General features: G+C 43.6%; 1 protein-coding gene across 2 annotated transcripts in view; it reads right to left on the bottom strand.

Annotated features, from left to right (window-relative positions):
• Window positions 1–1,383: 1,383 nt before the first annotated feature.
• Window positions 1,384–21,338, bottom strand: part of Adk (adenosine kinase) — a 486,906-nt gene continuing 466,951 nt past the window's right edge. For both annotated transcript variants that reach the window (XM_004657950.3, XM_045137840.1), the window contains exon 11: window positions 1,384–2,238. In XM_004657950.3, coding sequence (XP_004658007.1) covers window positions 2,114–2,238 — 125 coding nt within the window. In that variant the 3' untranslated portion in view covers window positions 1,384–2,113. The remainder of the gene's footprint in view (window positions 2,239–21,338) is intronic.

Genomic DNA, 21,338 nt, shown 5'->3' with positions numbered 1-21,338 from the left:
TGGGTTTTGCCTGACAGTGACAAATCTGAGAAAAGCAAACAAGTCACAAGGTGGAGGAATGGACAGTATTAGCCTTAGAAAATGAACTTGGCAATTGATTGTGCTTTGTGCTCTGCATTTGTCCTTCATAATGCATGGCATTTGTCATAATGGCCAGCGCTTCCCTAAGTGGACTCTAGTCTTGAATCGAATCCTGTTTCTGAAGGACAAGGGGTAGAAATGTGGTGATTATGTACTTGGCAACTTAAAAGTCTTCATTGTCCATTTACTGCCTTAGAAAACTGGTGGAATGAGCTGGTGGAGGGAAGTGGGTTTAGCAATTGAAGGTTCTTACTTGCAAAGCTCAGCACCCTAGTTTAATTCCCCAGTAGCCACATAAGGCCAGATATATAAAGTGTTGTATGCACCTGGAGTTCTTTTGCAGTGGCAAGAGGCCCTGGTCTGCCCATCCTCACTTTCTTTCTTGTCCTGTTTTGTTTTTAGAGGTAGAGTTGAAAATAAACAAACAGGGCTGGAGGGATTGCTTAGTGGTTAAGGTGTTTGCCTTCAAAGCCAAAGGACCCTGGTTTGATTCCCCAGGACCCATGTTAGCCAGATGCACAAGGGGGCGCATGCATCTGGAGTTCTTTTGCAGTGGCTGGAGGCCCTGGTAAACCCATTCTCTCTCTCTGCCTCTTTCTCTGTCAAAAAAAAAATAAATAAAAATAAAATTTAAAAGGAAAATTAAAAAAAAAACCTGTAAGAGCTCTTTTTAGTGTTTTTATTTTATTTTAGAGTGAGTGAGAGAGAGAGAGAGAGAATTGGTGTACCAGGGCCTCAGCTGCTATAATTGAACTCCAGACACTTGTGCCACCTAGTGGGCATGTACGACCTTGCACTTGCCTCACCTTGGTGCATCTGGCTTACTTGGGATCTGGAGAGTTGAACATGGGTCCTTAGGCTTCCCAGGCAAGCACCTTAACCACTAAGCCATCTCTCCAGCTCTTAAAAGGCTTCTTTTTCAAGGCAGGGTCTCACTCTAGCCCACGCTGACCTGGAATTTACTATATAGTCTCAGGGTGGAGAGAGAGAAGAGAATGGGCATGCCAGACCTCTAGCTACTACAAAGGAACTCCAGAAGCATGTACCACCTTGTGCATCTGGCTTACTTGGGTACTGTGGAATCAAACCTGGATCCTTAGGCTTAGCAGGCACACGTCTTAACCACTAAGCCATCTCTCCAGCCCTTTCTTACTTTTATTTATTTATTTATTTTTCAAATTTTATGTGCTTATTTATTTGACAGAGGGAAACAGAAAAGAAAAAAAATGCTATTTTTCAATGCATTATATTCTGTCTACTCCCATCAACAAGTTATATATTACATTGGAGCCCAGAACCATGTCATCTTTCTTCTTAGTTTTATTGAACACAGGCCAAAGAGAGAAAAAAATAATCCCCGTAGAACATGTTTTTATTTGTATCAAATTACAGAGTACCATAAGTAAGCCATAAGGTTATGATTGGAATATTGTAACATACTGCAGATTTTGGCAAATTACTCAATTATCTGAAGTCCATCACACATTTGGGGGCATACTGAAGAGGTAATTTGGAATAACTTGGCACAAAGAGAGTGTCTGTACCTTATCTGAGTACTTATCAGTGTATGGGTGAGGGTTATGCATGTATGTATGCACACGTACTCCCCAGTTACATATATTTATATAAAAAGCTAAAGATTGATGTTTTAGGTTTAACCTTAAAAAGTCTATTATATTAAATTGTACCTGCATTTAAGGCAGAAATGTTAAAAAAAAAAAAAAAAACTGATCAATTTGCTAAATACAGATGAATTTACAAAATCATTGAAAATGAAATAAAAATTACTATGGAAATGTTATATTCCTGTTTTATTGACACTTAAGAGGCACTAGCAAATTATGGTCATGAACTTTTTTTCTTTCAGATTGTGGAGAGACTAAAGATTCAGCCAGCATTACTGTGCCGTCTAAATGAAGAACGACTATGATTGCAGTAGGAAAGGTGACAGATCGTCTCATGGTTGTTGTGGGGACTCTCGGGGAGCAAGCAGGGCCGTGTCTGCACACGGGTGGGACCTGCTGCTCTTCCGTCAGTGGAAGTCTGGCTTCTCGGGAAAGGTGCAGCCAGTTCGCCTAATTATGACACTTGCTGCGTAATGGCCGGCACGGATGCATTCCTTCAGAGGCTTGTCAGAGACCAGTTGAGACAGAAACCCTACAACAGACAAAAAGGAAGAACATGAAGATTATGTAACAGCGTTAGAAATGTCATTGGGTCAGGTACTGCAACTGTGGAAATCAGCGTGGAGGTTCCTGAGACAGCTAAAAATAGATCTACCATATGACCCAGCTATAGCACTGCTAGGCATATAGCCTAAGGACTCATCTCACTACCTCAGAGATACTTGCACATCCATGTTTACTGCTGCTCTGTTCACAATAGCTAGAAAAGAAACCAGCCTAGATGTCCCTCAACTGATGAATGGATAATGAAAGTGTGGTACATTTATACAATGGAGTTCTATTCAGAGGTAAGGAAAAATGAAATTATGGAATTTGCAGGGAAATGGATGGATCTGGAAAGGATTATACTAAGGTAACCCAGGCCCAGAAAGCCAAACGCCACATGTTCGTTCATATATGTGGATCCTAGCTACAAATGTTTAGACTTGTATGGGAGTTGGAGCAGCAGAGGCCAGTCAGCTAGGAAGGGGCTATGAGGGAGGGGGGAGAGGGGAGGACTTAGGGGGTGGTTTGTGTATATGTAAGAAGATGCACAGATCACTGGAGGTAGAATGGCCTAAGTGAGGTCAAGGGAAGAGATTGAATAAAAGGAAAGGTGGGCGGGGAGGGTTAATCAAAATTTAAGAGGGGAGCCGGGTGTGGTGGTGCATGTCTTTAATCCCAGCCTTGTGGAGGCAGAGATAGGAGGATCATCATGAATTTGAGGCCACCCTGAGACTGCATAGTGAATTCCAAGTCAGCCTGGACTAGATTGAAACCCTACCTCAAAAAAAAATTTTTTAAGAGGTTATGAATAATTCATACGGAAACCTACTGTTTTGGACAATGGTGCACCCATGAGCCATAGATTGTTCCTAGAAAAATTTCAGTGCCAGGGATGGGCTTCCAGTGAGTTGTGGCCAGGGAGGTCCCCGATGCCCCAAAACATTACAAGCCAGGAAGGTTAGACCCTATTGCTTAAGACTACACATGCTTGGGCCGCAAGGTCAATGAGAAATCAAGCTGGAGCTGAGCTGACAACCTCTTCCCTGTTGAAAGCTGGAAGAAGCTATGATGCATGCAGCCTTATGCGAGACAGAAGTCATCAATGGTGATGAAAAACAGTGGACACTGCAAGCCTTAGGATTGGCGAGCTAGGCCAAATGAGCCAATAGGTGCAATAGTGGCATGTCTGTTATGGAGGAAACCAGCCACTCAATAAATGGATTGGAGGCCTGCTACATGGGAGGGAATACATGCCTGATACTGAAAACCTGTAATGGGGGAAGTCATGAGCCCTATGGGTGTTAACACCTGCTAGTGTCTGGCTGAATGCATATATTATGCTCACCAAACTGCCCAGTAAGTGCTTCTCTTAATGTTCATACTCTCATATTAATGCTACTCTCACTTTTAGGTTAGAGAAGGTTCTCTTTTCAGATGGTGGTGACCCCTGAGATGGCTCAAAAGGCACCATAGTGCTGAGAAGAGACAGAGGAATGTTCAGCACTGAAACATCTCTATCATACCCTCCAAGGCTTAGGGCCCATTGCGTAAGAGGGGACAGAAAGAATGTAAGAGCCAGGGATGGAGAGATGGTCTAGTGGTTAAAGCACTTGCCTGCAAAGTCAAAGGACGTGAGTTCAATTCCTCAGTACCCACGGAAGCCAGATGCACAAGGTGGCACATGTGTCTGGAGTTTGTCTGCAATGGCTGGAGGCCCTGGCATATACCCATTCCCCCCATCTTTCTCTGTCAAATAAATAAATACATATTTTTTAAAAAAAGAATGTAAGAGCCAAAGGGAAGGGTAGGACTTACAATAACAAAATGACCTCGATATCCATGACCTTGCAGTGCCTGGCACTACTTATACAAGATCCTCATAGTAGGAGGAAAAGATGATGACATCAAAATAAGAGAGAGAGAGAGCCGGATGTGATGGCGCATGCCTTTAATCCCAGCACTTGGGAGGCAGAGGTAGGAGGACTGCTGAGAGCTCGAGGCCAACCTGAGATCACATAGTGAATTCCAGGTCAGCTGAGCCAGAGTGAGACCTTAACTTGAAAAATCAAAAAAAAAACAAAAAAAAAACCCAAAAACCAAAAAAAACCCAAAATATGAGAGAGATTAATTGAGAGGGGAGGGGATATGGTGGAGAGTGGAGTTGTAGAGGCAATTATCACGGTTTATTGTCTATAATTATGGAAGTTGTCAATAAAACAAAAGTGTAAAAAAAATTCCAGGTCAAGACTGGGCATGGTGGCACACGCCTTTAATCCCAGCACTCGGGAGGCAGAGGTGGGACGCTGTGAGTTCGAGGCCACCCTGAAACCTCATAGTGAATTCCAGGTCAGCCTGGGCTAGAATGAAACTCTTTACCTTGAAAAACTAAAAATAAATAAATAATAAAATTTTTTAAAAAAGAAGAAATGTCACTGGGCCAGGTCAAAGTAAGGTGTAAGCACTTTGTCTGCTGTGTTTGTAAGTCAAAGCCTCCAATGGCAAAAGGCGTTTCTTCCCCAACATCATCATCTTCCTTTAATATTTATCCAACATAAGACATTGCCATCAAGTAAATCTGGTCTTTTTTTAAATTTTTTTTTTTTTCTTCGAGGCAGGGTCTTGCTCTAGCCCCGGCTGACCTGGAATTTACTATGTAGTCTCAGGGTGGCCTTGAACTCACACCGATCCTTGTACCTCTGCCTCCCGAGTGCTGGGATTAAAGGTGTGCGCCACCACGTCCAGCTTTTAAATCTGGTTTTTTAAGACTCACCTGCGATGGATAGTCTTGAGTGTCAATTTGACTGGCACTAGGAGGTACTTGGTAGAGCACACTTCTGGCTGTGCCTGCGAGGGTGTTGCCAGAAACCATTACCTAAGAGCAGGACCTGCTTCGAATAGACAACACTGTTCTACCTGCTGGACTCTGACCGGAACGAAGGCTGGAAAAGGTAGGGACTCACTCTAGCCCAGGCTGACCTGGAACTCACTATGTACAGTCTCAGGCTGGCCTCGAACTCACAGCAATTCTCCTTTTTTATTTCTTACTATTTACCAAAATGAAAGCAAGCATCCGTGAAAGATTTGTGCATGACTACTCACAGTAACTTTATGTGTGACAGCCCCCAAATGGAGGCAACCCGAATGGAAGAGAAGGGGCAGGAAGGTAGAATTACAAAAAGGCATGGGAATGAGGACCATATATAGGTGTCAAAATGTATAAAACTGTACACTTCAAATATGTGTACTTTATTGTATGCCAATCACACTGCAATAAAACTGAAAAGAAAGAAAAGCTGCAGCTACGAATAACACAGGGTTGAGAACAGAAAGATCTGGGCTGTTTTCCCCTTGAGGAAACTCGGGCCGGTGCCCAAACGCTCAGAAGGATGGGTGATAGTGAGACCTGGTTCTGGAGCCCGACTGGGCCTTCCCTCCGGCCATGGGCGGACTGGGAGGAGGGGACTTGAAGGTTCACTGAGAAGCTGTGGAGAGCATGACGACACACTTAGGTCCTTCCTCTTCTACTATTTTCACCACTCAGACTCGGGAAATGCTTTGTATGTGATAAGATAAATAAGTTTGTCCAATTAAAGAATAAAGTGAATGGTATATTTTGAAGACATTTGCTTAGACTGTGAAATGATTCTCCCAAGAGGTGTCGTAGCAAGAATATTTTTATCACTGAGTTTTCGGGTAACGTCAAAGGTCAACATTAACTCTCTGCCAAACCGTGAGGCTGAACTGCTCAGCCCACACAGGGGATGGAGCACGGAGCCGAGTCAGATCAGCTTACAATGGAAACACGTCGATTAGAAGTCTTATGAGCAAGATCTGTTTTCCTCATTCCTCCTGCTATGGTCTTTGTGAGAAGAAGCAAAGCTTATGTTTATGGTATGTTTTGCGAAGCTTAAGTACCAGCATTCTCCTTTCCAGGAGAAGGGCTGGCCCGATGAATGCAGTGTTCTGAGAGTCATTTGCTTTGACAAGTGCAAAACCTGGATGCTGAAAAAAGCAAAGACCTTTGCCCCAGGAGAATATTGGCTTTTCAATAATCCATTTTTAAGAACCGGTTAAGATAAACTACAGATATAACACCATTATAAGTGGAACCTTCAAAAAGTAGTCTATGAAAAAAAAGGTAGTCTATGAGTTTTAAGTTGTATAAAGTTGTTTAAATAAACCCATAGAACGTACATTTGAAAGATTATAGGAGCCCTTTTATAATGTGAACAAACATCCTCAAGGTATTTTTCTACTATCTAAATGTTACATATACCAAACAATTTACTATTTTTGGGCTTAGTGCTTAAGGTGTTTGCCTGTGAATCCTAAGGACACATGTTCAATTCCCCAGTACCCACGTAAAGCCAGCTGCACAAGGTGGCACATGCGTCTGGAGTTCTTTGCAATGGCTGGGGGCCCTGGTGCGCCCTCTCTCTCTCTATCTGCCTCTCTCTCTCTCAAATTTAAAAAAAAATATATTTTTACAATTTTATTTTAACAATTTTTTTTTTCAAGGTAGGGACTCAGTCTAGCGCAGGCTGACCTGGAACTTACTATTTAGTTCTAGGCTGGCCTCAAATTCACAGTGATCTTCTTACCTCGGCCTCCTAGGTGCTGTGATTCAAGGTGTGTAAATATTTTATTTACTTATTTACAGAGTAAAAGATGCAGAGAGGGAGAGAATGGGCACACCAGGACCTCTAACCACTGCAAACAAACTCCAGATGCTTGCACCACCTTGTGCATCTGGCTTTATGTGGGTACTGGGAATCAAACCCAAGTCCTTAGGCTTTGCAGGCAAGCACCTTAACCATGAAGCCAGTCCCCTATTTTAACAATTGTTTTTTGAGGTAGGGTCTTGCTCTAGCCCAGGCTAACCTAGAATTCACTATGTAGTCTCATGCTAGCCTCAAACTTACAGTGAACCTCCTACCTCTGCCTCCCAAATGCTGGGATTAAAGGGGTGTGATATCATGCCTGGCTTAAACTTTTTTTTAAATTTATTTTTATTTTTATTTGAGACAGAGAAAGAGGGAGAGAAAGTAAATGGTTGTGCCAGGGCTTCTAGCCATTGCAAACAAGCATGTGCCCACCTTGTGCATCTGGCTTACGTGGGACCTGGAAAATTGAACCTGGGTCCTTAGGCTTTGCAGGCAAGCACCTTAACTGGTAAGGCATCTCTCTCCAGCCCTCAATTTTTAAAAAATATTTTTAAAATTTTTATTGATTTATTTGAAAAAGAGAGAGAGAGAGAATGGGTACGCCAGCCTCTGCAAATGAACTCCAGACGCACGCACGACCTTGTGCATCTGGCTTGCGTGGGTACTGGGGAATTGAACCTGGGTCCTTAGGCAAGCATCTTAGCTACTAAGCCATCTCCAGTCCCTGGCTACAATTTTTATTTATTTATTTGAGATGGGGTGGGGGCGTGGTCGAGAGCAGGAGAGAGAATGGACGCACCAGAGCCTCTACCTACTGCAAACAAACTCCAGATGCATGCACCACCATGTGCATCTGGCTTACGTGGGACCTGGGGTAGTGAACCCGGGTGCTTAGGCTTCACAGGCAAGCGTTTTACCCGATAACCCATCTCTCCATCACTACAGTTTTTTTTAATTTTAATTTTCCTGAGGTAGAGTCTCACTCTAGCCCAGGTTGACCTGGAATTCACTATGTAGTCTTAGGGTGGCCTTGAACTCATGGAGATCCTCCTACCTCTGCCTCCTAAGTGCTGGGATTTAAGGCGTGCGCCACCACACCTGGCCATACGTGCATAATTTAATATACAGACCATGCCAAAGTATCTTTGATTTTCCAATAATATATTTTATAGTTTTTGGTTTTCTTTTTCTGCTGCAGAATCTAACCTAGGATCCCAGGGTGCTTTACTTGTTATGTTTCTTTGGTCTGTTTTTTTTTTTTTTGGTTTTTCAAGGTAGGTTCTCACTCTGGCCCAGGCTGACCTGGAATTCACTATGGAGTCTCAGGGTGGCCTCGAACTCAAGGCAATCCTCCTACCTCTACCTCCCAAGTGCTGGGATTAAAGGCATGCCCCACCATGCCTGGCTTCTTTGGTCTCTAATCTGGGAAGTCCTCTACCTCTTTAGCGTATCAAGTCATTGGTAGTTTTGGAGAACCCAGGTAAGCTATTCTGAAGTGTTGTTCAATTGGTTGGTCTGATGCTTCCTTATGATCAGATCCAGCTTTAATATTTTTGGTGGGACTATCACGGGAGTGATGCTGCACCCTTCAGGTGTCCTGGAGACATTTAGTGTGGCACTGATTTAACACTTGTTAAGGTAACATCTGCCACATTTCTCCTTATAAAAGTTATATGAGTCACATAAAATAAAACCAAAACAAACAAGCCAACAAGTCCAACTGTGGACTAGTTAAGTCTGCCATAGGAATTATATAAGGCATTTAACCACATTGAAGTAGATAAATATGAAATCAGGAGTGGCGGTGCACACCCTTAATCCCAGCACTTGGGAGGCTGAGGTAGGAGGATCGCCATGAGTTCAAGGCCAGCTTGGAGCTATAGACGAAGTTCCAGGTCAGCCTGGGCTAGAGTGAGACCCTACCTCAACAAAACAAAAATAAATAAATGAAGTAGATAAGACAAGAGTAAGTGAACAGTCAAGAGTAAATGAGCACAGTATACTCCTGTTTCACTGAAAACTGGATCTGGGTGCATATACGCCTGCTGGCCCAGATTCAATTCTCCGGCCAGGCCATCCACGTAAAGGCAGATGGACAAATGTTTGCAGGGACAAGAGATCCTGGAGTGCCCCCTACCTCCCACACTTATGCAAATAAATCTAGCCATCTTACTCCTTGCTCCTTTTTTTTTTTTTTTTTTTTTTGAGGTAGAGTTTCGCTCTAGTCCAGGCTGACCTGGAATTCACTGCGTAGTCTCTGGGCGGTCTCAAGCTCACGGCGATCCTCCTACCTCTGCCTCCCACGCCCAGCTCATTTTGCTCCTTTTTACTGGCTGAATCATACCTGAGTGTCTGGCTCCACCTACTTTGCTTATCCACTCACTTACTGAAGGACATCTTGGATGCTTCCAAGTCTTGCCATTTATGAATAAAGCTGTTAGAAACATTTCTGTATGAGCTTTGTGTCGACATAAGTTTGTAACTCATTTGGGTGGCCAAGGAATGCTATCACTGGATCAGATGGTAAACATATGTTGAGTCTGAAAGAACTGCCAGACCATCTTCCACAGCGGCCATACTCTTCTTCACTTTCACCAACAGTGAATCAAAACTCCAGATGCTAGCTGGGCGTGGTGGCGCATGCCTTTAATCCCAGCACTCGGGAGGCAAAGGTAGGAGGATTGCCGTGAGTTCGAGGCTACCCTAGACTCCATAGTGAATTCCAGGTCAGCCTGGGCTAGAGACCCTGCCTTGAAAAACAAAAAAACAAACTCCTGACGCTGCACCTCACCTCTTTGCCATATCAACCATGCGCACAAACTCAAGATGTGGGCAGAATAAGATAAGAGACAGTTTTTTTTTTTTTGGAGACATGTTTTCCTATGGCCAGACTGCCCTCAAACTCACTATGTAGCTGAGAATCACCTCAAACTCCTAATCCTCCTGTTCCTACCTCCCAAATGTCAGGATTATAAGCATATACCACCACACCTGACAGCTTTTTCCTATTAAAAGAAAAAAAACATGGGCTGGAGGGATGGCTTAGCAACTAAGGTGTTTGTCTGCAAAGCCAAAGGACACAGGTGCAATTCCCCAGGACCCACGTTAGCCAGCTGCACAAGGGGCGCACACATCTGGAGTTCATTTGCAATGGCTGAAGGCTCTGGCGTGCCCATTCTCTCTCCTTCTCTCCCTGTCAAATAAATTAATTAAAAAAAATTCAGCTGGCATGGTGGTGCATGCCTTTAATTCCAGCACTCTGAAGACAGGTAGGAGGATTGCCATGAGCTTGAGGGCACCCTAAGACTACATAGTGGTCAGCCTGTGCCAGAGTGAGACCCTACTTTGAAAAAAAAAAAAATCTTGAACCAGGCATGGTGGTACCTGCCTAAGGACGCTAAGGCAAGAAGAGGGGTTATGTAGATATACACAGTGAGATTTTTTTTAAAATCTTTTTGTTTACTTTTATTTATCTATTTTTGAGAGCAACAGACAGAGAGAGAAAGAGGCAGACAGAGGGAGAGAATGGGCGCGCCAGGGCCTTCAGCCACTGCAAATGAACTCCAGACGCGTGCGCCCCCTTGTGCATCTGGCTAACGTGGGTCCTGGGGAATTGAGCCTCGAACCGGGGTCCTTAGGCTTCATAGGCAAGCGCTTAACCACTAGGCCATCTCTCCAGCCCCACAATGAGATTTTTGAGCACGCTTTTAATCCCAGCATTTGGGAGACAGGAAGGAGGATCACTGTGAGTATGAGGCCAGCCTGGAACTACAGAATGAGTTCCAGATTAGCCTGGGCTATGGAGTGAGAGCCTACCTTGGGGAGCGGGGGAAAGCCAGGAAGAAAGAGAGAGAGAGAAAGGTGTATTAAGTTTTCCTTAAAAAGGAAAACATTTCAAAACAAAAAGGGCTGTCGAAAAGCCTCTGCAGTATTCCACACTTATTGTCAGTTTATTCTCTTGTATGTTTTTTCTCTATTCCATGGTTTTGAATCCAGTCTTTGCGGACTGGATACAGCGCTCTAGTTAATCAGTGGCTTGCCTGATTGCTGTAATGCGGTGATTTCGCTACTGCTCCATCCCTTGCCTCACTCCAGCTCATTCATTCAACTTATCAATGTTCTTTATACACAAGTAATATCAAACTTCACACTGTATGCAGTGACAAGTTAATTACATAGTTATTAAGATATATTGTGGGAGTGGTAACATCTGTTATCATGTAATTACCTTTGTTCTTAAAGGCATTATCATGTAATTAAAGCAAATCTGATATACTATTTTAGCAAGGGATAGTAATGAACTCTTTTCCCTGCTTCCCCACAAACACACACATACATTTGTTCTTGGGCATTCCAGGCTGACCTGGCATTTACTATGTAGTCTGGAGACCCTACCTTGAAAAACAGAAAAAAAAAAAAAAATGGGAAAAAGGAAGTGGGTAAGGCAGGCAGCCATACCAGTTTCTAGAATCCATCCACTTGGTAGCCTTTCAGGAAAGATGGTCTCACACTCAGTATCGCTGCTGGAGGGGCCAGCTGAGACGTTTGGTGCATGAGGGACCAAGGGCTGGCTGGGATCTAACCCAGGTGCAAACAACTCATGGTCCTTTTAGTGTCCTAGTATTTATTTGTTTTTCGAGGTAGTGTCTCACTCTAGCCCAGGCTAGCCTGGAATTCACTATGGAGTTTCAGGGTGGCCTTGAACTCACAGCAATTTTCCTACTTCTGCTTCCTGAGTGCTGTGATTCAGGGCGCGCACCACCATGATCAACTTCAGTGTCAAACAATGCATAAAAAGTTGATCATCAGGGGCTTAGCAGTTAATGTGCTTGTCTGTAAAGCCTAACCACTTGGGTTCGATTCCCCAGTACCCATATAAAGCCAGATGAACAAAGTAGCACGTGCATATGGAGTTTGTTTGCAGTGGCTGGAGGCCCTGGTGTGCCTATTTTCTCTGTCTCTTTCTTTGCTTGCAAATAAGTAAATAAATAATTTTTTTTAAAGTTTGTCAGCAAAGTGCTGAGAACAAGTGACCGCTAAGTGCTTAGCACTAAATGAAATGTTTACGTCACCCACTCCAAGACTTGGGAACACTGTAAATGAGGGAGTAGGAAGAATGTAACAGTCAGAGCATGGGGAAGAGTGCTTTGGAATGGTATTTTCTAGACAAGCAGTGGCATACATGAGCTCACAGTAATAATCATTACCTGCACAACAGTGGCCCATCAACATCCTGTCACGGATGACAGAGGAGGGCAAAAAATAAACACAGAAACAAGAGCTGGGCGTGGTGGCGCACGCCTTCAATCCCAGCACTCAGGAGGCAGAGGTAGGAAGATCACTGTGAGTTCAAGTTCATCCTGAGACTCTATAGTGAATTCCAGGTCAGCCTGGGTTAGAATGAGACCCTTACCTTGGAAAATAAAATAAAATAAAAAGAGAGACATCAAAGTAGAAGAGGGACTAGTTAGAGAGAAGCGTTTGGGAAAGGTGAGGTAACAGGATTAGACTATGATCAAAGCACACTACATACATGTTTAAAGATTGCCACCTATTCTGAGAGAAAGGAGGACAGCGAGAGGGAGTACAGACTGACAACGCTTCCTGTTGCTGTAAACAAACTCCAGATGCATGGGCCACTTTGTACATCTGGCTTTACATGGGTGATGGGCAACTGAACCTGGGCCACCAGACTTCCTAAGTAAGCGCCTTTAACCACTGAGCAATTTCTCCAGCCCCCGAATTGTCAATTAAAAATAAATAAAGGGAATGAGCCAAGTGTGATGGCGCATGCCTTTAATCCCAGCACTTGGGAGGCAGAGGTAAAGGATAACTGTGAGTTCGGGGCCACCCTGAGACTACACAGTTAATTCCAGGTCAGCCTCGAGAAACCAAATAAATAAATAAATAAATGAAGGGCGATGGAGAGATGGCCTAGCAGTTAAGTCGTTTGCGTGCAAAGCCAAAGGACCTTGGTTCAATTCCCCAGGACCCCTGTAAGCCAGATGCACAAGGGGGCACATGTGTCTGGAGTTCATTTGCAGTGGCTGGAGGCCCTGGTATGACCATTCTCTCTTTCTCTGCCTCTTTCTCTCTCAAATAAATAAGTTAATAAATAAAATTTAAAAATAATAATAAATGAAGGTGCTGATACATGCCTTTTACAGCACTTGGGAAGCAGAGGCAGGAGGATTACTGCAAGTTCAAGGCCAGCCTGGGACTACACAGAGAGTTCCAGGAAGCCTAGGTTAGATTGAGACCCTACCTTGAAATAAAACAAAACAAACAAAGAAAAAAAAAAATGAAGCCTGTAAAGATGAATCAGTAATTAAAGGTGCTTGTTCGCAAAGCCTGAAGGCCTGGGTTTGATTCCCCAGAATTCATGTAAAGCCAGATGCACAAAGTGGCACATGTATCAGGAGTTCATTTGCAGTGGAAAGAGTCCTCGATGTTCCAAACCCCCACCTCCCACACACAAACAAATAAAATAAAATAAAAAGCTAGAGGCTGAGGTAGGAGGATCTCCATGAGTTCAAGGCCAGCCTGGAGCTACAGAATGAGTCCCAAGTCAGCTTGGGCTAGAGAGAGATTCTTCCTTAAAAAAAAAAAGAAGGGTGCCACATACCTTTAATTCCAGCACTCAGGAGGCAGAGGTAGGAGGACTGCTGTGAGTTCAAGGCCACCTTGAGACTACAGAGTAAGTTCCAGGTCAGCCTGAGCTAGAGTGAGACCCTATCTCGAAAAACCAAAAAAAAAAAAAAAAAAAATCTTATTTATTTGGGGGGGGGGGTGGCAGAGAGAGAGAGAGAAAGAGAGGGAGAATGGGTACACTAGGAGGGCCTCCAGCCACTGCAAACAAACTCCAGACACATGTGCCACCTTGTGCATCTGGCTTACGTGGGTACTGGGGAATTTAACCTAGGTCCTTAGGTTTTGCAGGCAAGTGCCTTAACAACTAAGCCATCAGTTCAACCTTTTTTTTTTTAAATTTCTTTTAATTTTTTTTTTCACTTCAACCCTTTTAAAAAAAATATTTTAATTTAATTTATTTATTTGAGAGCGACAGGCAGAGAGAGAAAGTGGCAGAGAAGGTGTGGAGACACAGAGAGAGAGAATGGGTGCACCAGGGCCTCCAGCCACTGCAAATGAACTCCAGATGCGTGCACCCCCTTGTGCATCTGGCTAACGTGGGACCTGGAGAATCGAGCCTCAAGCCTGGGTCCTTAGGCTTCACAGGAAAGCGCTTAAACGCTAAGCCATCTCTCCAGCCGCCTTTTTTTTTTTTAATTAAAAAATTTATATTATTTGAGAGAGACAGAGAGGCAGATATAGAGATGCCACTTTGTTTTTATTATTTAAATTTATTTATGAGAGAGAGAGACAGAGAAAGAATAGGCACGCCAAGGCCTCTAGTCACTGCAAACAAACTCCAGACACATGTGCCACCTTGTGCATTTGGCCTTATGTGGGTACTAGGGAATCAAACCTGTGTCCTTCCAGCTTTGCAGGCAAGCAGTTTAACCGCTAAGCCATCTCTCCAGCCTGGCACTGGCAATTTAATCTGTGTAGGTCACATTGTAGGACCAAAACATGTATGTGTCTTAAAGAAGCTAACAATTTTTTTCCCCACAAAGATATGCTTTAAGTTATTTCTATTTAATTGCTTTACTAATTTTTTAAATTGATTTTTTTTCAGAAAAGTCATGCATTTGTTCTATGGATACAATCATGGATTTGTTTGTATATTAGTTTTAGCTCTGATGGTCCTAATTACTAGAATGGGGAAACGTCACAACCTTGAAATCTTGATGTACCTGAAAATTCTGTTCCAAGTGCTTTGCTATCACTACTGGGGAGAAAGTTTTAATAAAAGCTAATTAAGCTAGAAAACTCCCTTGTGGTTAACTGATTTTAAGGGCTAAATTTCTGGTACTTCTAATTATCCTCTGATGGCTTTACTTAGTGTCTCAGTACCATGACAGATGACAATGAGAAGCTGCAGGGAAATTCATCCACCCCGACGCTGTGCTAAGCACCAGCTTTCTCCCTCTCCAAGTAAAATCAATGCCCTGTTTGAGTAAACACGTTTACAGCTTTATTAGGATGTCTTGCTTGTTCCGTAACAGCTACTCGAGGCTGTGGTAACAAATCGACTCGACTCAGTTAAACCTAGAGAGCTGGGTAAGAGGCCCATCGATAAGGCTGTTATAAAAATAAACGGCAGGAGATCAGAAAGCTGGAGCAAACAGTCTGGCAAATGTCAATATTTTCCCTTACAGTGGATGACAAAAACAGTGAGATCATGTGGAAAGTCTTTTTTCCTCCTTTAACAATGCTTCTTGTTTCAAATGGATAAAGTGTTTCTACTTTTTTGTGCACAGCTTCTCTGAATGAAAATTTCAATTCCTTATTCCCGTGTGAATTTCAAATGGGAAGTTCACATCAATGCTTGCCATTTTTCATGTCATTTCAAATTTCTTATTTTCCTTAATATTCAGGAACGTATTTTAGTCTTAACTGACTTTATAAAATGATCCGATCCCAGTTGTTATCTGGAATACCTGTGGTGGCTCAGCCTTACCTTCTTTTATTTTTATTTTTTGGTTTTGTGTTTTTATTTGAAGTAGGGTCTTGCTCTAGCCCAGGCTGACGAGGAATACACTATGTAGTCTCGTGGTGGCCTTGAACTCACAGTGATCCTCCTACCTGTGCCTCCCAAGTGCTGGGGTTAAAGGCGTGCGCCACCACCCCCAGCTTACCTTCTTTTTATTAATAAAACAATGCTTCTGCCCTCTACATGTCAACAGATTGCTCACACTTGCAGTCTTGTCCGAGAAAGATGCTTTTCCTTCAGAACAGGGCTTTTCATGTTCATGCATTTAACAAGAGCAAGCAGCGTTGGCGCTAACCAGGCTGCACGTCCCGCTGGGAAGTGGCAGTACATACGAAGTGTCTGCCACCTACTAGGAGCAGCTCCACGGTGGGGACAGCGTTAGCAAACCAGGACACACACACCCTCATTTAGATGTCCACAGGTTGCTCAAAGAACCAACATCTGGCAGGAAATTCCCACTGCAATTTGGCCAGCTTAAACTATCCAGATGTGATAAAGTAACGAAAAGTGCTCAGATGTAAACCTTTCTTTCTAGTTTCTATGCAGGCTAGTTAGTAAAACTCTGTTTTCCTTTGACTTCACATGGACTCCCACTTACCAGCTAGTCATGAACTCACACAATAACTTCTTGCTCATAAATTAGCAAACACACTTCCCACAACCCCCAGGGAAAATGAAATCAACAAACATCAAGTTTGGAAGTAACTTGAAAAACTACTGTGCCTGCCAGGGTGGGATCCGACCTAGCAGGTATTTACATAATGAAAACCAAAGCTTAAGTGGTGTCAGAGGCTGAGGGGGATGACTTGTACAGGAAGTCAACTCAGCGCCGTTTCTCCATGACAGCCCAGCGCAACACTCTTAAGCTACGTGCACAACTAAGCAGCAAGGCGCTGAACGTAGGCTCCTGGTCAGCTCTGTGGCTGTGTTGATGTCTATGAGGTAACTCACCTCTTTGTGGGGGCTGAAAATGAAAAGCTGTCCAGTCCTGTTTTTTTTTTTTTTTTTTGGTTTTTCGAGGTAGGGTCTCACTCTGGTCCAGGCTGACCTGGAATAAACTCTGTAGTCTCAGGGTGGCCTTGAACTCACGGCGATCCTCCTACCTCTGCCTCCCGAGTGCTGGGATTAAAGGCGTGCGCCACCACGCCCGGCCCTGTTTTTTTTTTTTTTTAAGGCGTGCACCACCACCTGTTACTACTGTCCACCTTATGTTGGCCAGGGGGCGACGTCTACCTTTTGCTTATGCCATCGTTTCTCCCTGCCATTATAGAGCTTCTCCTTGAGCATGTATGCCAAAATAAACCTTTTTTCCCAAAAGCTGCTCTTGGTCAGGTGATTTCTGTCAGCAGTATGAATCTGACTGCAACAGTAAAGTGGTACCGAGGAGTGGGATTGCTGCTAGACACCTGACTGTGTGGCTTTGTCCTTTTGGAGCTGATCTTCAAGAGGAATGTGGAAGGATTTGAAACCTTGGCCTAAGAGATACCTTGCGGTGTTGTAAGTACAGCCTGATGGACTATTCTGGTTAGAGTTGAAAGACCTGAATGCACTAAGAACTATGAACTGTGAGGGTTGGCTTGGGAGGGTGAAAAGAGCTTTGCCTGAACTGGGTTAGAAGCAGTTTGTGTGAGAGGCTTGCTGTTATGCTCGTGTCCTGAGAACTTGTACAGGGTTGCATTGTGCAGAAATGGTGTGTGCAGAGGGATATGGCACAGAATGAAATCTTTGGGCTGAAGCTTTTGCCCATTCAGCTGCAATTATGTGAGAGATTATAACCTTTGAGATTGGGCCAGCTGACCCGCACTGGGGCAACAGGAAGAATGTAGACTCTATGGAAGGGGCTTGAGTGCTCAAGGAGTGTCCTGTTCTTCAAAATCTGCTTTATTCCCCCCAGGATTAACAAATTGGCACCCTACCTGGTATTATGAAGTATAAGAAATGCAGGAAAGGGAGGGTCACTGAGTTTGCAATGTGGTCTTATGTTCTGGGAATGGCCATGGGCAGCATGAAGCAGGTTTGCTGGATGCCTGCATGGAAACCCAGTGGAGCTGTGAGGATGAATTGTGGATTGCAGTGGAGACCCAGTGGAGATGCTGGGACCATGAGATGGCTGCCAAGGAGAGCTGCCGGCCTGGGTGAAGTTTTCCAGGACTGTGAGTAGCCTAGCTGGAGGGGCAGACTTGGCACTCCAGAGACTTGTTGCTGGTTAGAATTATCAGACTTGGAGACTTGTCACTGACTAGAGTTGTTGGACTTGAAGCTACAGAGTTTGATGTTTGCCCTGTTTAAATCTTGTATTGGTAGAATATTTCTTTGCTATGCCCAGTGTCATCTTTTGCAGTGTGAGTGCCATTGTGTTTTTTGGGGGATTTCTTTTCTCTTCTTTCTTTCTTTTTTTTTTTTTTTTTTGTATTTTGTCTCAGTTAAAAAACCTTGGGAGGGAATTTCTGTAGGATTTTTTCTTTATAATCATGGAAAATGCTAATAAAAATTAAAAAAAAAATAAATATTTAAAAAAAACCTTGGATTATGGGGAATATTTGAACATTATTAGAATTGATGAAAATAAATATGGGGACTTTTAAAGTTGGACTGAATGCATTGCATATTACATTATGGATGGCTATCAATTTATGGGGCCAGGGGTAGAATGTAGTGGTTTGATTCAGGTATCCCCCATAAACTTAGGTGTTCTGAATACTAAGCTCCCAGCTGATGGAGATTTGGGAATTACGCCTCCTTGAGGCAGTGTATTGTTGGGGGCAGCTTATGGGTATTATAGCCAGTGTCCTCTTGCCAGTGTTTGGCACACTCTCCTGCTCCTGTTGTCCACCATTGGCTAGGGGGTGATGTCAACCCTCTGCTCATGCCACTGTTTTTCTGCCATCATGGTGCTTCCCCCTCAAGCCTGTAAGCCAAAATAAACCTCTTTTCTTCCACAAGCTGCTCTTGTTTGGGTGATTTCTACCAGTAATGCAAACCTGACTGCAACAGTCCTATTAATGTATCATGGGATACTGCATTTGAATTAAAAACAAAACCAAACCCCTCCAATTAAAAAAAAAAAAAAAAAAAGGAGTCAGGTGTGGTGGCGCATGCCTTTAATCCCAGTACTTGGGAGGCTGAGGTAGGAGAGTCACTGTGAGTTCAAGACCAGCCTGAGACTACAAAGTAAATTCCAGGTCAGCCTGGGCTAGAAAGAGACCCTACCTTGAAAAACCAAAGTAAGTAAGTAAATAAATAAATATTTAAAAAGAAAAATCCCTAGCCAGGCATTGTGGCAAATGCTTTTAATCCCAGTACTTGGGAGGCAAAGGTAAAAGGACTGCTATGAGTTCAAGGCCATCTTGAGACTACATAGTGAGTTCCAAGTTAGCCTGGGCAAGACCCTAACCTCGGAAAAAAAAAAAAAAAAACCCACACAAAACAAAACAAAAACAAAACCCAAAATCCAGTGCAGCCAAGCATAGTGGTATCCATCTAATCTCAAAGTTTGGAAGGTTTGGAAATGGGACGATCAGGAACTCAAAGTTATCCCTTGACTACATAGTGAATTCTACTCTAGCCTGGGCTAAAGGAGGTCCTGTTTCAAAAAAAAAAAAAAAAAAAGGAGCTAGGTTCAGTGGTTGGAATTGTTTGCTTATGTGGCATAAAGTCAGGGTTGAATTTCCCAGCCACCCACACATAAAGCCAGACAGGTGTTCATTTGTACTGGTAAGATATACTGGTGTGCGTACACATACACATGCATGTGTACACACACGTGCAAACAAATATTTTTAAAAACCACAAACAAGTCAGGCATGGTGGCACAAGCCTTTAATTCTAGCCCTTGGGAGGCAGAGGTAGAAGGGTTGCTGTGAGTTTGAGGCCATCCTGAGACTACATAGTGAATTCCAGGTCAGCCTGGGCTAGAGTGAGACCCTACCTCGAAAAACTGAAAAACCAAAAGAAAACAACAACAACAAACAACGAGGTGAGCTGGGAGTAGCAGGATCGCTATGAGTTCAAGACCACCCTGAGACTACATAGTGAATTCCAGGTCAGCCTGGGCTAGAGTGAAATCTTTCTTTGGAAAAAAAAAAATTATTTATTTATTTGCAAGCAGAGAGACATAGAAGAGCGACAGACAGAATGGGCACTCCAGGAAGTTCCAGCCGCTACAAACTCCAGCTGCATGAGCCTCTTTGTGTATCTGGCTTTATGTGGATACTGGGGCTTATAAAACCTGGGTCATTAGGCTTTGCAGGCAAGTGCCTTAATTGCTGAGCTACCTCTCCAGCCCATTATTTTTAAAGATTTTTGTTGCTTTTTTTATGTTTATATGTGTGTGTTTTAATTTTTTTGGTTTATTTTTATTTATTTATTTGAGAGTGACAGAAAGAGGAAGAGAGAGAGAGAGAGATAAAGAGAGAGGGAAAGAATGGGTGTGCCAGGGCTTCCAGCCACTGCAAAAGAACTCCAGACTCATGTGCCCCCTCATGCATCTGGCTAATGTGGGTCCTGAGAAATGAGCCTCGAACCGGGGTCCTTAGACTTCACAGGCAAGCGCTTAACCGCTAAGCCATCTCTCCAGCCCCCCCCCCCTTTTTTTGAGGTAGGGTCTCACTCTCACTCTAGCTCAGGCTGACTTGGAATTCACTATGTAGTCTCAGGGTGGTCTTGAACTCATAGCAATCCTCCTACCTCTACCTCCTGAGTGCTGGGATTAAAGGCGGCCCATCTTTATTTAAGATTTTTATTTATTTATTCGAGACAGAGAGGGAGAGAGAGAAAATGGGTGCACCAGGGCCGCTCGCCACTGCAAACAAACTCCAGATGCCTGCATCAACATGTGCATCTGGCTTATGTGGGACCTGGAGAACTGAACCTGGGTTCTTAAGACTTCACAGGCACATGCCTTAACTGCTAAGTCATCTCTCCTCCAGCCCATTATTTTTATTTTTATTTTAAATGTTTTATTTATTTATTTGAGAAACAGAGGAAGAGGCAGAGAGGAAGAGAGAATGGGCGCGCCAGGGCCTCCAGCCACTGCAAACGAACTCCAGACACGTGCGCCCTCTTGTGCATCTGGCTAACATGGGTCCTGGGGAATACAGCCTCGAACTGGGGTCCTTAGGCTTCACTGGCAAGTGCTTAACCGCTACGCCAACCTCTCCAGCCCTATTTTTATTTTTAAAAAATATGTTTATGTATTTATATGAGACAGAGAGAGAAAGGAGAGAATGAGAATGCGACCGCAAACAACCCCCAGACGCACGCTTCACCTTGTGTATCTGGCTTACGTGGGTACTGGGATATTGAACCTGGGTCTTTAGGTTTCCCAGGCATGTGCCTTAAATGCTAAGCCGTTTTTCCGGCCCCCACCTTATTTTTTGAGACATGGTCCCTCAGTGACGTCAGAGTTCACCCAGTTTACCCAGCGGGTCCTCCTTCCTCTGCCTCCCTGGGGTTACAGGCAGAGGTCACAGCCAGGTGCTGTCGCCCTGGGCTTTTTGTGGGTCCTGGGGTCTGATTCCAGGTTCTCAGTGCTTGAGTGTCAAACACTTTGCTCGAACCACCTCTCTGGCCCCACTGGGAACATTTTTAATTTGCCATTTCATGTACTAGAAATATTACACATATCTAAACTATAAAATGTCAGTATTAAGTAGATAATTAAATGGGAAATAAATTAAGAGCCTGTGTTCATACCTCAGGTTGAAGAACTCATATCTAATTTGAGATAAGATGCTAATTTTGGTAATCATAATGCTTTTTGTTTTATTCAGACCTCTGCTGATACTAAATAGTCTCACAAAATCAGAG

The sequence above is a fragment of the Jaculus jaculus genome, chromosome 18 (assembly GCF_020740685.1).
Source record: "Jaculus jaculus isolate mJacJac1 chromosome 18, mJacJac1.mat.Y.cur, whole genome shotgun sequence".
NCBI lineage: Eukaryota > Metazoa > Chordata > Mammalia > Rodentia > Dipodidae > Jaculus > Jaculus jaculus.
Note: the sequence above shows the minus strand (reverse complement) of the source record. Positions and strands in the feature narration are given on the sequence as shown.